Source organism: Bufo bufo, chromosome 1 (genome assembly GCF_905171765.1).
Source record: "Bufo bufo chromosome 1, aBufBuf1.1, whole genome shotgun sequence".
NCBI classification, from domain to species: domain Eukaryota; kingdom Metazoa; phylum Chordata; class Amphibia; order Anura; family Bufonidae; genus Bufo; species Bufo bufo.
In genome coordinates, this window is record NC_053389.1 from 158,668,137 (window position 1) to 158,682,232 (window position 14,096).

A 14,096-nucleotide genomic window follows, 5' to 3' on the forward strand; every position below is an offset into this window, starting at 1 on the left:
GCAGTTCGGCTTCGCTTTCCCAAGTCCGGTGCCCTCTGTTTTACTGCACAATCCCATGTCAGACGGCTGCTGTTCGCAGTGTTTCAGCGGCACATGCGAAGCCGGACTGTGGGATGTCACTCAAAAGCAAGAAGGGGCACGGTTACCTTGACTTGAAGCAAGGAGGCCGCTGCCCCCATGACTTCGAGCTGACTTCAAGCTGACATGCAAAATTGCGCGGAAGGAGAATAAAAAATAGTTTAATGACCTTATGCAGCATCGGACTGCAGGATGAAAAATATAATGAGTATCACACTGCGGGCTACTCTGAGGTACTGCTGGCGGGTTTACATGCACTTGGGAGGTGACAGGTTCCCTTTAAGCCCTAAAAAATAGAAGAGGTGAGGGTCCGTCCACTGCAAATCTGCAGCAGTAAAATCCACCCCAAATCATGCCGCTGATTTAAAGGGAACCTGTCATCAACTTTATGCTATCCATACTAACGGCAGCATTAAGTAGAGACAGGTGAGTTGATTTCAGCGGTCTGTCATTTAAAAGTTAAAAGTAAGTGGTTGCCGAGAACCAACATCACAACCCTTGCAGACTGGGCCTGGAAAAGAGTCCCGGCCACCTGAGAAGAGTCCTGGTTATTCATGAATTCCTGCTCTCCCTGCCACCTGCTGATGACTGACAGTCTTCTACCTAGTTTTCTCCCTTTCTCTCTAGGAGAGAACTGCCAATCATCAGCAGATGGGTGAGAGAGCAGGAGATTATGAATAACCAGGACTCTTCTCAGGTAGATGTGACTCTTTTCAAGGCCTGGGCTGTAATGATTATGATGCTGGTTCTCTGCAGACATTTACTGTTAGCTCATGAGGGACACATCGCTGAAATCAGCATTTCTGTCACTCGGTGAGGTCAGCATAACGTTGATGACAGGTTCCCTTTAAAATCTGCACTGCAGTCAAATTTATGCTGTGAATTTTATTAAAAGCATGTGGATGAGATTTCTTAAAATCCAAATCCACTTTCCTGGCACGGAAACACTGGATTTGTTGCCACAAATTTACGTGCAGCAAATCTGCAGCATTTATGTCCCATGTGGACGTACCCTAACATTACCATGTAGCTATAGGGTAGGCCCCAGAATCGGTTCCTCTGGTGGGCCCTAGGCACCCCAGTCTAACACTGTGCATACGAAATCTTTGCTCACTGTCAGCTGTAACACGCACCCTCGAGGATCTGATGAACGCGAATATCCCGGACAAACTGCTGGACAGCATAGTCCTTCAGGTAGCCATAACCTCCATGCATCTGCAGAGCCTGGTTACAGACCTACGGACAGAAAAGATCATTAGGTGGAGCCACCTTGGTGCTGATCTGGAGTTACAGCCTGCATTCCGAAGCTGCATTCACCATTCTCGAGTCTGTATTTGCTAGGGTGGCAGAATAAAGCTGGCCATACACATTATACGTATACAAGAATGGTGGGTTCAGCCGACACAGTAATACACTACTCACAAAAAAGTTAGGGATATTTGGCTTTCAGGTGAAATTTATGGAAAATGTAAAAGTTCCCACTACAGTGATATTATATCATGAAAGTAGGGCGTTTAAGTAGAAGCATGTAATGGTGATTTCCTCAACTCAAACAATTTTTTTTAAACAAAAGCCAACACCAGCGGCGGGTGTACCCCCACAAAATGTCAGTGTCTCAATCACTTGTCTTGTGGCCTTGAGCATCATTTACAACTTGACGACGTCTCATGCTGTTCACAAGTCACCTTATTGTCTGCCGAGGCATGGCATCCCACTCTTCTTGAAGGGGGGCCCTCAGGTCATTGAGGTTCTGGAATGCAGAGTTACAAGCCTCTACACGATGACTCAGCTGATCCCATAGGTTTTCAATGGGATTCAGGTCTGGAGAAAGTACAGGCAACTCCATTTGAGGTACCCCAGTCTCCAGCAGCAGTTCCCTCATGATGCGACCTCGATGTCCTGGTGCATTGTAATCCATGTAGATAAAATTAGGCCTGTGTTGTTCATGCAGAGGCACAATTACTGGATTAATGATGTTCTTCAAGTAGTATGGGCTTGTCACTGTACCATTCACAAAGTGTAGGGCAGTTCAGTATTGACTAGACACCTGCCTACACTAACACCACCACCACCAAAGGCTCATCTGGTGACAACAGTGGCTGATGCATAGCGCTCTCCTTGATGTCCCCAACATCATTGGTGGCCATCATTGCTGTTCAGCGTGAATTGACTCATCAGTGAACAGCACTGAGGCCCACTGCACCCACATCCAGCATAAATGCTCCCTGGATGCAAGACAATGACTCCTGTGATCAGGTACCCTTGCAGGTTGCCTAGAGCGCAGACCACGCTGATGTAAACTGTTTCAAATGGACTAACGTGACACTTGGGTGCCATTCACCTCCCCTAAATGTGCCTGGAGTTGTGTGGCAATCATCTTCTGGCTCCACAGGGCATTGATCATCAGTGTGGGATGTGACCCGAGGACGTCCACTTCTATGCCTTTCTGTGACTCTTCAGTCTCTCTGTATCTCTGTTGCATCCTGCTGATGACACTCTGACACGGGTAGGCGGGCACAGATGCGTTTTGATAAAAATATATTGGCTAAGAGTCTTGGATTTTGTAATATCAGAGTGAGGGCTTAGTCTATATATTGCTTGCATCTGTTATGTTAGTGCATTATTTTATGTTTTCAGCGAATTTTTCATAAATGTATCCATAGACATTTGCATATTTATTTCATATCATGCAGGATGTTTTTATCTTTGCTTTTTATCTTTTTTTTTTTTCTGTGATTTTTTTATTTTTTTTGTTTATTTTGTAGTATACAGTTGAGGGGTGGCACCTTCAAGTGTAAATGTGCTTCTATTATATCCTGGGAGTGGCATTCTTGTGCACTTTTGCCCCCCCCATCCCACAGGCTGCCTTGATTAGGTGGTACATATAGGTGTGTGTGTGCTCCTCCTCTCATTGGTTGCTAGATGCATATAGAGGTGACTAGGAGCAGCACACTATATGTGCAGGATCTGCTCTCCTGAATGTAGATGCCCAACGGCATAGGTAGGTTTAGAGTAGGACCTGACTGACTGAGACCACCTTACGCAGGTAGGCGGGCACAGATGTGTTTTGATCAAAATATATTGGCTAAGAGTCTCGGATTGTATCATATCATGGTGAGGGCTTAGTCCATATCTAATGCTTACATCTGTTATGTAACTGCATTATTATCTGTTTTCTGTTATTTTTTTTTATTTTTTTTATGACACTCGTAGCTCAGTTGTGCAAACAGTAGGACATGTGCATTCAAAAGTTTAGATAAGATCACATTATGTTCACCTGTAAAGGAGCATTTTAGGTCCATCCTGAAATTTCACCCACAAGCCAACTACTTGTTGGGAGTAGTGTATGCGTGGAGAGCTTCCAACAACATCATCTGTCAGGGGAGACAAGGATGGGCCGATCCTTTTGTTCAACCGGGAGGGAGACGGCAGACATAGCTGTTGGCTGAACGATTGTTCTCCCGACATCCACTGAATGTGTATGGGCAGCTTTAGACTGCTTTCACACAGTCAGTGTTGGATTAGTGATTTTCATCAGAGATTCTGAGCTCAAAAAAAAAAAAAAAAAGAACAGGAGCAAATCTTCCCCTTATACCTTATGTCTGTGTAGGCTCCACTCCTGGTTTTGGCTCACAATCACTGATCAAACACTGACTAATTGAAACCTGCCCTAAGGAAGGGGCACCTTTCTTTTACATTTATTTTTAATGCAGCAGATACCGCTGGACTGTTGCTGAGAAGTGGCAAGGAATACTAATTTCAGCCTATGACACTATTTCAGCCGTACTATACCTACTTTCAGGGTAACTGCATGCCTAGCATTATTTTCAGGGGCACTGCAAGGTGGCACTAATTTCAGCCTATGACACTATTTTCAGGGTAACTGCATGCCTGGCATTATTTGTAGGGGCACTGCATGTGTGGCACTAATTTCAGCCGCACTATACCTACTTTCAGGGGCACTACATGTTGTTTTGCACTTTTTTCAGAACACTACCTTCAGGGTCAGTACTTGACATGCGGCACTATTTTCAGGACTCTCCCTAGGTGGCATACTTTGGGGAGGAGGGGGTTACATGTGAGACTATTTTCATGTGAAATACATCAGTGCCATGTTGTACCTGAGACTCCACCATAATGGGGCATCGTACAGTGAATGACAGTCTGGTCGCACTGGTGATGCAGGAGAGCGGACACTGCACATCTGTAAATAATCTACACATTTAACTTCTATTGCTTGGAATAAAATGTCTGACAATTCGATGTCTTGTGGTAACAAACTAGAAATGGTAAACTTATTCCTTTGTGTCTGCTCACCTTAAAACATTCGTCTGTAGCGTATAATTTTGCCATAGCGCAGAGCGTTGCCGCATCGTTGTGGTCTTCCTGCAGAGCTCGAGCCGCATGGCGTACAATGAGCCGGGCAGTAACCAGCTGTGTCGCCATCTCTGCCAGTCGGAATTGAAGATACTGAGGCAAAAATATGGTTACCCAATAACACCCCATGATGAATGTATCCTATATAGGTAAGGTACAGTAATAGAACATTACCTGATTATTAGCAAGGGGCTCCCCAAACTGCTTCCGCACTGTAAGGTGATCTCGAGAGAGTAATACTGAGGCGTGGGCTGCACCAAGCGAACAGGATGCTGGAATATAATATAAGTCCAAGAAGAAAGGCACAACTTGGATGTCCTAGACCAGGCATGCTCAACCTGCGGCCATCCAGCTGTTGCAGAACTAAAACTCCCAGCATGCCCAAATAGCCTACAGCTATCAGCCTACAGCAGGGCATTGTGGGAGTTGTAGTTTTACAACAGCTGGAGAGCCGCAGGTTGAGCATGCCTGGTCTAGACCGTCCACCTAACTTCCAACATCTTCCCCGCCAACGATGACAACCTAGATAGACGCTATATAGTCTCTACCATATCAGTTGTGCAGTTTTGTGGCTGAGTGGATCCCAGGGTGTTAGGCCCTGGCTCAGATTTGTATGCAACCCTTATAGCAATGTCAGGGCACGGTGGAGATCTACAGGCTCTTACCTATATTTATCCTCCCTCCATTCAGTCCTCTCATGGCAATGCCGAAGCCTTGGCCTTCCTCCCCGAGACGGTTTGTCACAGGGACGGCACAGTCCTCAAATATCACCGCTCTTGTTGGCTGCGAGTTCCACCCGACCTGTGGCAGAAATCATTGGTGAGCATAAGATAATGTATTACACGTAGGATCATACCCTGAATGGCCTATAAATCAGCACTAATATACACAGTTACATACAACAGTCCATGACAGTGCAGATTGATACGTAGTCCTCATAAGGGAGCGTTACCTAGCTTTCTACAGACCCTGAACGCGTGTAAATCTACACATGTATGCCCAGCCGCTCTTCATGTCTATTATCAAATCCCTAAGCAATGGTGATATCACTAAGGGGAGAGGCATAAGGTGGTTCTGCTACTCACACAGAAAGCCTTATGACCCGTGAAAAACCTTGTGAATGGATTTGCACTGATTTATAGACGTACAGTAATGTCCTGTTACAAAAAGGATTCAGCAATTCTAATTGTTAATGTTTTACAGAGGAAATGTTGCTCCAGCTTTGAGCTAAGAGACCAAAAGTGAATGATGAAAAGGTTGGGTTTCATATCTACATGTCTCACATGGTCTATGTATGAAGTCTGTTAATGGATGATGTCACAGAGGACAGTTTGCAGTAGTGGATGATGATGTCACAAATGACAGTGAGCTCACACAGTCTATCTAGCAGTCTATGTATATAGTCTGTTAATGGACGGTGATATGACAGAGGACAGTGAGGTCACAAAGTCAATGTATGCAGTTTGTTACAGAGGGTGATGATGTCACAGAGGACAGTGAGGTCACACAGTCTATGTATGCATTTAGTTACTAGATGATGTCACAGAAGACAGTGAGGTCACACAGTCTATGTATGCAGTTTGTTACAGAGGGTAATGATGTCACAGAGGACAGTGAGGTCACACAGTTTATGTATGCAGTTTGTTACAGAGGGTGATGATGTCACAGAGGACAGTGAGATCACACTATGTAGCTACCTAGCAGTCTATGTATGTAGTCTGTTGCTGCATGATGATGTCACAGAAGACAGGTCACACAGTCTATGTATGAAGTTTGGTACGGGATGATGTCACAGAGGACGGTGAGGTCACAGTCTATGCATGCAGTTTTCGACAGAGGGTGATGATGTCACAGAGGACAGTGAGGTCACACAGTCTATGTATGAAGTTTGGTATGGGATGATGATGTCACAGAGGACTGTGAGGTCACACAGTCTATGTATGCAGTTTGTTACAGAGGGTGATGATGTCACAGAGGACAGTGAGATCACACTATGTAGCTACCTAGCAGTCTATGTATGTAGTCTGTTGCTGCATGATGATGTCACAGAAGACAGGTCACACAGTCTATGTATGAAGTTTGGTACGGGATGATGTCACAGAGGACAGTGAGGTCACAGTCTATGTATGCAGTTTGTTACAGAGGGTGATGATGTCACAGATGACAGTGAGGTCACACAGTCTATGTTTGTAGTTTGTTACTGGATGATGATGTCACAGAGGACAGTGAGATCACACTATGTAGCTACCTAGCAGTCTATGTATGTAGTCTGTTGCTGCATGCTGATGTCACTATGAGGTCACTGGTAATGACTGTGATGTCATTCAGGCTATGTAGCATGCTAGTGATGGCTGGTTACAATATGAAAATACCGAAAGAAGCAAAGTCCTAGAATCTGTAACTCCTCTCTTACCTTTTTCTCTTTCTTTCCAAAGCTGAGCCCCGGTGTCTCTTTCTCTACCACCAGGCAGGATATACCCCGAGATCCGCTGCCCCCTGTTCTACACATCACTACATACACATCTGTGTCACCACCACCGCTGATAAATGCCTGGAAAGAGAGAGAAGAGGAGAGTGAGAACGAGCTGCACTCTACAAAACACGACATTTACACAGATGTACTGATATTGCTGTAGGCCCCCATACACATTAGACTATTGTGGTCAAACATGCCATTTTCAAGAAGCTTGGCCAACAGTCTAAGGGTCCATTTACACGTCCATAGTGTACTGCGGATCCCCAATACACCCGGCCGTCACCCCCATAGAACGGCTGGGGCCGCGCCCTGGAAATGAGGATAGCATACTGTGTGCTGGCCGCATCCATTTCTGCCCCATAGATAATTGCGGAACGGGTGCGGACACATTCTACGGACGTGTGAATGGATCCTAATGTGTACGGGGTGCCTTTGATTCTCCACCGGCAAAGGATATTGAGGGAGAGATGGACTGGGTGCGTTAAATTTTAATACCCAATCATTTTGTTTTCACAGAAGATAAGCTGCCACCATAGATGTCTGGCAACAGCTTTCTCCCCATCGAAAACAGAACAAATTGAAGGAAAAAAAATATCTGGATCAACAGACATAATGTTAACTATATCAATGCATACATGTTGCTCTCCAGTGTAATTTTTACCCTTTTAGCTCGTTTAACTCGCCTCTCTGCAGCTCTGGAAAGTGTCACCAAAATGTATTTTCTAACAGTTAAAACCAGATGGTAACGTATCTCCCTTTCTTCTAATCTGGTTTTATTTTCTGATTGCAGATTTATTTATCCTATTTCCTGTACAAGATTATGGGGGGGCGGCCATCTTGTCTGAGTTGTTCTTAACAGCATTTAGAAAGCATTAAGAAAATAGCTTTACGGCAGCCCCATGGTCCATAGACACCATGGTCAGGAGGGGACCTCATTGACTTCTATGGGAGTGTTTTCTGGGCATGCACTGTGACCTGTGCGGAGGCCATTGTGCAAGGAAAGAATAGATAAGCTTTTATTATCAACTATTGTGAATGGTGTACCCTGTCTTTATCTATACACAGAGGTGATATCATTACAGGTAGGATTGGAATGACAGATAAGCAGGTAACTGCAGTAAAGTGATCTGTACAGACCAAGAAGTGGCGCCTATTATAAGGCTTAGTGGCCAGTGCGAAAACTGCAGGATTTTATGGGTTTTGTTTAAACATCACAATTTTTTTTTTTTAAAAGGTGTTTACCATAAAAACATAATTAAAAATAATAGGTCCTTTTCTGATGACACATTCCCTTTCCGTTTCTGAGGGCAGGCATCAGCTCATCACAAGTGACCATCAGGCTTCTGCATCAACCAGGAGCATACTGCGGTCAGCTCTTGTAATCCCTGCCGTCCACGCCCAATATCTGAAATTGGGTTTTCATTTCTTCCTCTCCTGCACAGACAGCTCCAGCGATTCACACTATGGTATGCAACACACAAGTTCCTTCTCCACTGTCTAGAGGGATATACTGTATATAGCTATATACTTCTATGAATTTAGAAGTAGGGATGAATGAAGGGTGCCTGGGCCGCTTTACCTGCTTCTCTATGATATCCCTACGAGGGGAAGGGAGCAGAAGCGATTGAGCATGTTGGTCGACCACTCAATGCAGGAGAGGGTGGAACAGAATTTTGGCCAGATGAGAAACAGCAGAGGGCGCTACCAGAGAGGAAAATGTAAAAGAACAAGCCATATTTTTATGATATGTATATTGCAATAATACTTCATTTGCACAAGAAAGGCACCTTGGATCCATTCAAGATGTAGTGATCGCCATCTCGTTTTGCAGATGTCAGTAAAGAAGCTGCGTCACTGCCACTGCCTGAAAGAGAATAATACAGAATGCATTGTATAAGGGAGAAATGAAGAAGATTTACTGTACAGCTCAGCTATAGAACACCCATTAAGGGTCCATTCACACGTCTGTAATTTGGGTCCGCATCTGTTCTGCCATTTGCAGAACTGGTGCGGACCCATTCACTTTCAATGGAGCTGGAACGGATGCGGATCTGCATTTCCGGGATCCGTATTTTCGGATTCTGCTATTTTGTTCCCGAAAAAAATAGAACATGTCCTATTCCTGTCCGCAATTGCGGACCAGAAAAGGCATTCTCTATTATAGTGTCGGCGATGTGCGGTCTGCAAATTGCGGATCGCACATTGCCGGTGTCTGTGTTTTGCGGATCCGCAAAACACTTACGGACGTGTTAATGGACCCTTAGAACGTGAAGGACAGATCTACTCATGTGATCACATATATACCAGTATATTATAAGTATAGTCTGAGGCTGAGCCCCCACTTGTGATCAGATCTCACCTGGTTCTGTCAGACAGTAAGACGCAAACTTCTCCATAGTGCAGAGAGAGGGGCAAAACCGATGTCTCTGCTCATCGTTCCCAAACGTATCGATCATCCAAACACACATACTGCAGAGAAACGAGAAATATTAAAGTAAAAAATATGAGTAGAAACGACATTACTGTAGGAAAAACATGACAACGCTCGTGCATTAGTGGGACCTGATAGGAAAGAAATCCCACTTATTAAACCTGACAGGGCACACCTGTGAAGTGAAAACCATTTCAGGGGACTACCTCTTGAAGCTCATATAAAAATCGACCTCTGAGATCCTGAGAATGAAGGGGCTGGGGTAGCGTTGAGTTCCCATCACTGTTTCTCACCAGTACAGTGGCATCTGCCTTCCTGGCTGCAGCAGTACACCAAACCTGTGCTCCCTTCATTCTCCGGATCAGTAGGCCAACCGATCATAAAATTATAATATATCCTAGTGATATGCCATTTAAAATATAAGGCTACTTTCACATTAGCGTTTTCAATTCCGCTATTGAGATCAGTCATAGGATCTCAATAGCGGAAGAAAACGCTTCAATTTTGTCCCCATTCATTGTCAATAGGGACAAAACTAAACTGAACGAAACTGAGTGCACCAAAATGCATTCCGTTCCGTTTGGTTGCGCTCCCATCGCGGACAGAATAATACTGCAAGCAGCGTTTTTCTGTCCGCGATGTGGTGCGGAGTAAGACGGATCCATCCTGACACACAATGTAAGTCAATGAGGACAGATTAGTTTTCTCTGACACAATAGAAAACGGATCCGTCCCCCATTGACTTTCAATGGTGTTCATGACGGATCCGTCATGGCTATAGAAGACATAATACAACCGGATCGGTTCATGACAGATGCATGCGGTTGTATTATGGTAACGGAAGCGTTTTTTGCAGATCCATGACGGATCCGCAAAAAACACTAATGTGAAAGTAGCCCAACATTATGACTGTCTTCAGCAGCCACTAGGGGGACCTTACTGCATACAAGCTACACATGAAACTCAATCAGAAAACAGTATGCAGCTGGCTCCTATATGCCCTCTAGTGGTAAATAACATGTTGTTATACACTAGATGACAAAAACATAATGCACCAAAAAGGAGTTTTGAAACTTTGTATGTGTGATGTGCAATGGTGATATATGTAAGTGCTAACAATATTAGAGTGACCGGATAAGTTTATTGGGGAAAGCTACAATTAAAAGGAGGCTTTAGAATCCTGTTGGTGCCTATATTTCGGATACAAAATGAGATAGGGTTGGACATGGAGGCATACTGGTCCCATATGGTATCCTGAGGCACATTTGCGCACAGATGTTGCAGCTAGGCCTGTAGATCCAGCACACTCGTAGGCTGCTGAAGCTGGTGTCCTACTGGGTCCCATAAATGCTCAATTGGCAATACATCTGAGCAGGTCAATGAAAAGTTGCAATCTGGCGGACACATTCCTGGGAAACCCATACTGTGTGTGGCAGAGAATTATCCTACTGAAAAATGCCAGCTGGAAGCCCTTCCATGAGAGGCAACACATGTGGTCGCAGGATGTCCTGCACATATATCGTTGAGCTGTCACCAAATGTCATATGTAATGGCTCCCCAGATTATCACACCAGCAGTTGGGGCAGTGCGTCACTCCACAACAAGGGCAGGATTAATGCGATCACCATGAGGCCTCCATACACGAACCCAACCATCCTTGGAACAGAACCTGGACTTGTCTCTAAAGACAATAAGGGTCCGGTCCATATAAGCCCAGGTTTCTCATTCACTACAACAACACAAACAAAGGCAACAGTGACTTGCTGTCATAATGGGCTCCATGACACTTTTCTTTCTGCCAAAATGTCTTCAATTGCGTCGTAGAGGCATGTCTAGCAGTCAACGATCTCTCACCAAGAGGTACACTACCCTAAAGTAGCCTCTGAAAGCCTTTCTATAGGGCAGTGGGGGAATCACCTTAACGTTCTAAACATATATTTAGACATTAATCACAACAGAATTCTGGATCTGAAAATAGCCTGATGAGACAAGGTGGAGATTCATTTCAAGGGGTTATTTGGGGAAGCATCACTCTTGTACAAAACCTAAAAAGGAAAGGTTGAACCGGAATTCAGTACAATGATCCAAATTATAATGTCTCATACTTGTGGATGCTCATATACGCCGTCGTGCTGACACAGCCTGTAGACAGGGCCTCAAAAATAATAGAAGTATCTAGACGAGAAAGCCCTGATCCTCCAACATCAGGACGAATGTAAATTCCACCAAAGCCGAGCTCTGCTGCCTTCTGCATGGTCTTCACTGGAAATATTTCCTATGTAAAACAGAGAAACATTGCAGCCATTACTCTGATAATGGTCTAAAGTATATAAAGTATACTGTAAGTATATGTAGGTCTTGGTATAAAGACCCTCCAGGCACCCCTTTAGGGTACATTCACATTGGGCATCAGCGTGTGCATCCATTTTGTGGCCGTCTACTTGCTTTTAACATCCGTTTCTAACGGATGCTAAAAACAGATGAATTTCATTGGCTTCTACTTAAAACGCCAACCCCTGCAGTGCCCTTACTATATATTATGGCCCCCCCACAGTGCCCTCACTATATATAATGCCCCCTTTAATGGCCCCAGTATCTATAATGGCCTCCTTTGTGCCCCATATATATAATGCCCCAACAGCCTCACACCCACCACAGTGCCGACAAAAAAAATAAAAAATACTCACCTCTCCACAGGCACTCAAGGGAACACTTGCGCCGCAGTGGAGGCAGCAGGACCTGATGCTCCTCACATCACATGTGACCGGAGGTCCTGCTGCCCGCAGTGTGGAGGAGGTGTTCTGGCAAGTTCCTCTGGATGGGTGAGTATTTTATTTCATAGTGTACCCATTGGCCATTAGACATTTGTACTTCTGTCTAAATGGACACTGAAAACAGGACCACTGATTTCAATGGAGACCGTCTGGCCATCAAAACGGCCAAAAATAGGACACGTCCTATCTTTTGGATGTTCATTATTCACTGGCCATTAAAAAATGGCCATGTGAATAGCTCCACAGACTCGGACAGGATCCGCATTTTGCGCAATCTGCAGACCGCAAAATGGATACAGTCGTGTGCATGAGGCCTAACAGCAATCAGTTCTCTATACACTGAATTCCTTGTGAGCATGTGGTGTTTATACACAGTATCCAATCTGAGAAGAAGAGCTGGATGGGGAGGAGAGTGCAGCGCTCTAGGCCAATGATGAGACAGAAGGTGTGGACTAGGGATCGACCGATATTGATTTTTTAGGGCCGATACCAATAATTTGTGAACTTTCAGGCCGATAGCCGATAATTTATACCGATATTCTGGGTATTTTTATTTTTGAGAAAAAAAAAAAATTTCCTACACAAATCTGCTGAAAATTAATATGTTTATTGTATTTTTTTTTATTTTTTTTGTAAATCTTGTTTTTTTTTTTTTTTACTAACTTTTAGCCCCCTTAGGGACTAGAACCCTTGTCCCATTCACCCTGATAGATCTCTATCAGGGTGAATAGGAGCTCACACTGTCCCTGCTGCTCTGTGCTCTGTGCACACAGCAGCAGGGAGCTGAACATGGCAGCCAGGGCTTCAATAGCGTCCTGGCTGCCATGGTAACCTACTGGGGGGCGCTTGGGTGGGGAGGCGCACTGCGCCACCAATGTTTTTACTATTGGGATGGGGGTGGGGGGCGCACTGCGCCACCAATGATTAATACTGGGGGGCTTGGGCGCACTGCGCCACCAATGAAGATAAGTCTCTCAATCATTCATATACAGGAGGCGGGAGCTGGCTGCAGAATCACATAGCCGGCTCCCGACCTCTATGAGCGGTAGCTGCGATCCGCGGCACCCAAGGGGTTAACTACCGCGGACCGCAGGGACTTGTGATTCTGCAGCCAGCTCCCGCCTCCTGTATATGAATTAATGAGAGATTTCTCTTCATTGGTGGAGCGGTGGCCACAGCCCCTCCCCTCCTCTTATCTTCTCTCCCCTCATTGGCGGCAGCAGCGGCACAGGGGGGAGGGAGACACTGCTTCCTTCTCCCCTGTGCTGCGGAGGGAACACAGAGAGCGCTGAGAGCGCTATTGTTCCCAATACGTTATTGGTATATCGGCAAAATAGATGCCGATACCGATAACGGTCAAAATCCTCAATATCGGCCGATAATATCGGTAAAACCGATAATCGGTCGATCCCTAGCTCAGACTCCTTGTAGACACTGTAGCTAAAGGCACATTTACACGCTGCAGTGTACAGCCGATTGTCGGGGAGGAAGCGATCCTCCCTGATAGTCAGCTGCTCGTTCAGTGAAGGAGACCGCTGCATTTACATGCGTTTTTGCTCGGGTGATCGGCGGCACATTTACATAGACAGATTGTTGGGAACGAGCGTTCACAGGAACATTCATTCCCGATAATCTGTCCGATATTCAGGCCATGTAAATCCACCTTAAGCGGTAGTCGCAGATCACAGCTGTGTCCTAATGGAGATGAGTTAAAATGCACCCAAGCAACGAGATCTGAGAAAAAAAAACAGCAGATAATCATCCCCTGCCAGTACTGTCTTAAAGGCTATGGACACCTTTTGGAGGCAATTTTTTTTATTATTGTTGCATTGTACATATTTTGAGCAAAAAATTATTTTTTTCAGTTGGTCTTTATTAAAAATGTTGAACCACTGTCTTTGTGCAGCCTTGAGTTTATCTAGTAGCAGGATCTGAATTTTCATTATTTTCAGTCAGGCAG

The 14,096-nt window shown here is 44.9% G+C and overlaps 1 protein-coding gene across 1 annotated transcript in view; it reads right to left on the reverse strand.

Moving 5' to 3' along the window:
• ACAD8 (acyl-CoA dehydrogenase family member 8) overlaps window positions 1-14,096 on the reverse strand; it is a 29,891-nt gene that overhangs the window by 9,531 nt on the left and 6,264 nt on the right. Inside the window, exons 3-10 of the mRNA XM_040431091.1 lie at window positions 11,468-11,637; window positions 9,291-9,400; window positions 8,719-8,795; window positions 6,869-7,006; window positions 5,121-5,256; window positions 4,630-4,727; window positions 4,396-4,548; window positions 1,212-1,314 (exon numbers count right to left, since the gene is read on the reverse strand). Of these exons, the coding sequence (XP_040287025.1) occupies window positions 1,212-1,314; window positions 4,396-4,548; window positions 4,630-4,727; window positions 5,121-5,256; window positions 6,869-7,006; window positions 8,719-8,795; window positions 9,291-9,400; window positions 11,468-11,637 (985 nt within the window). The remainder of the gene's footprint in view (window positions 1-1,211; window positions 1,315-4,395; window positions 4,549-4,629; window positions 4,728-5,120; window positions 5,257-6,868; window positions 7,007-8,718; window positions 8,796-9,290; window positions 9,401-11,467; window positions 11,638-14,096) is intronic.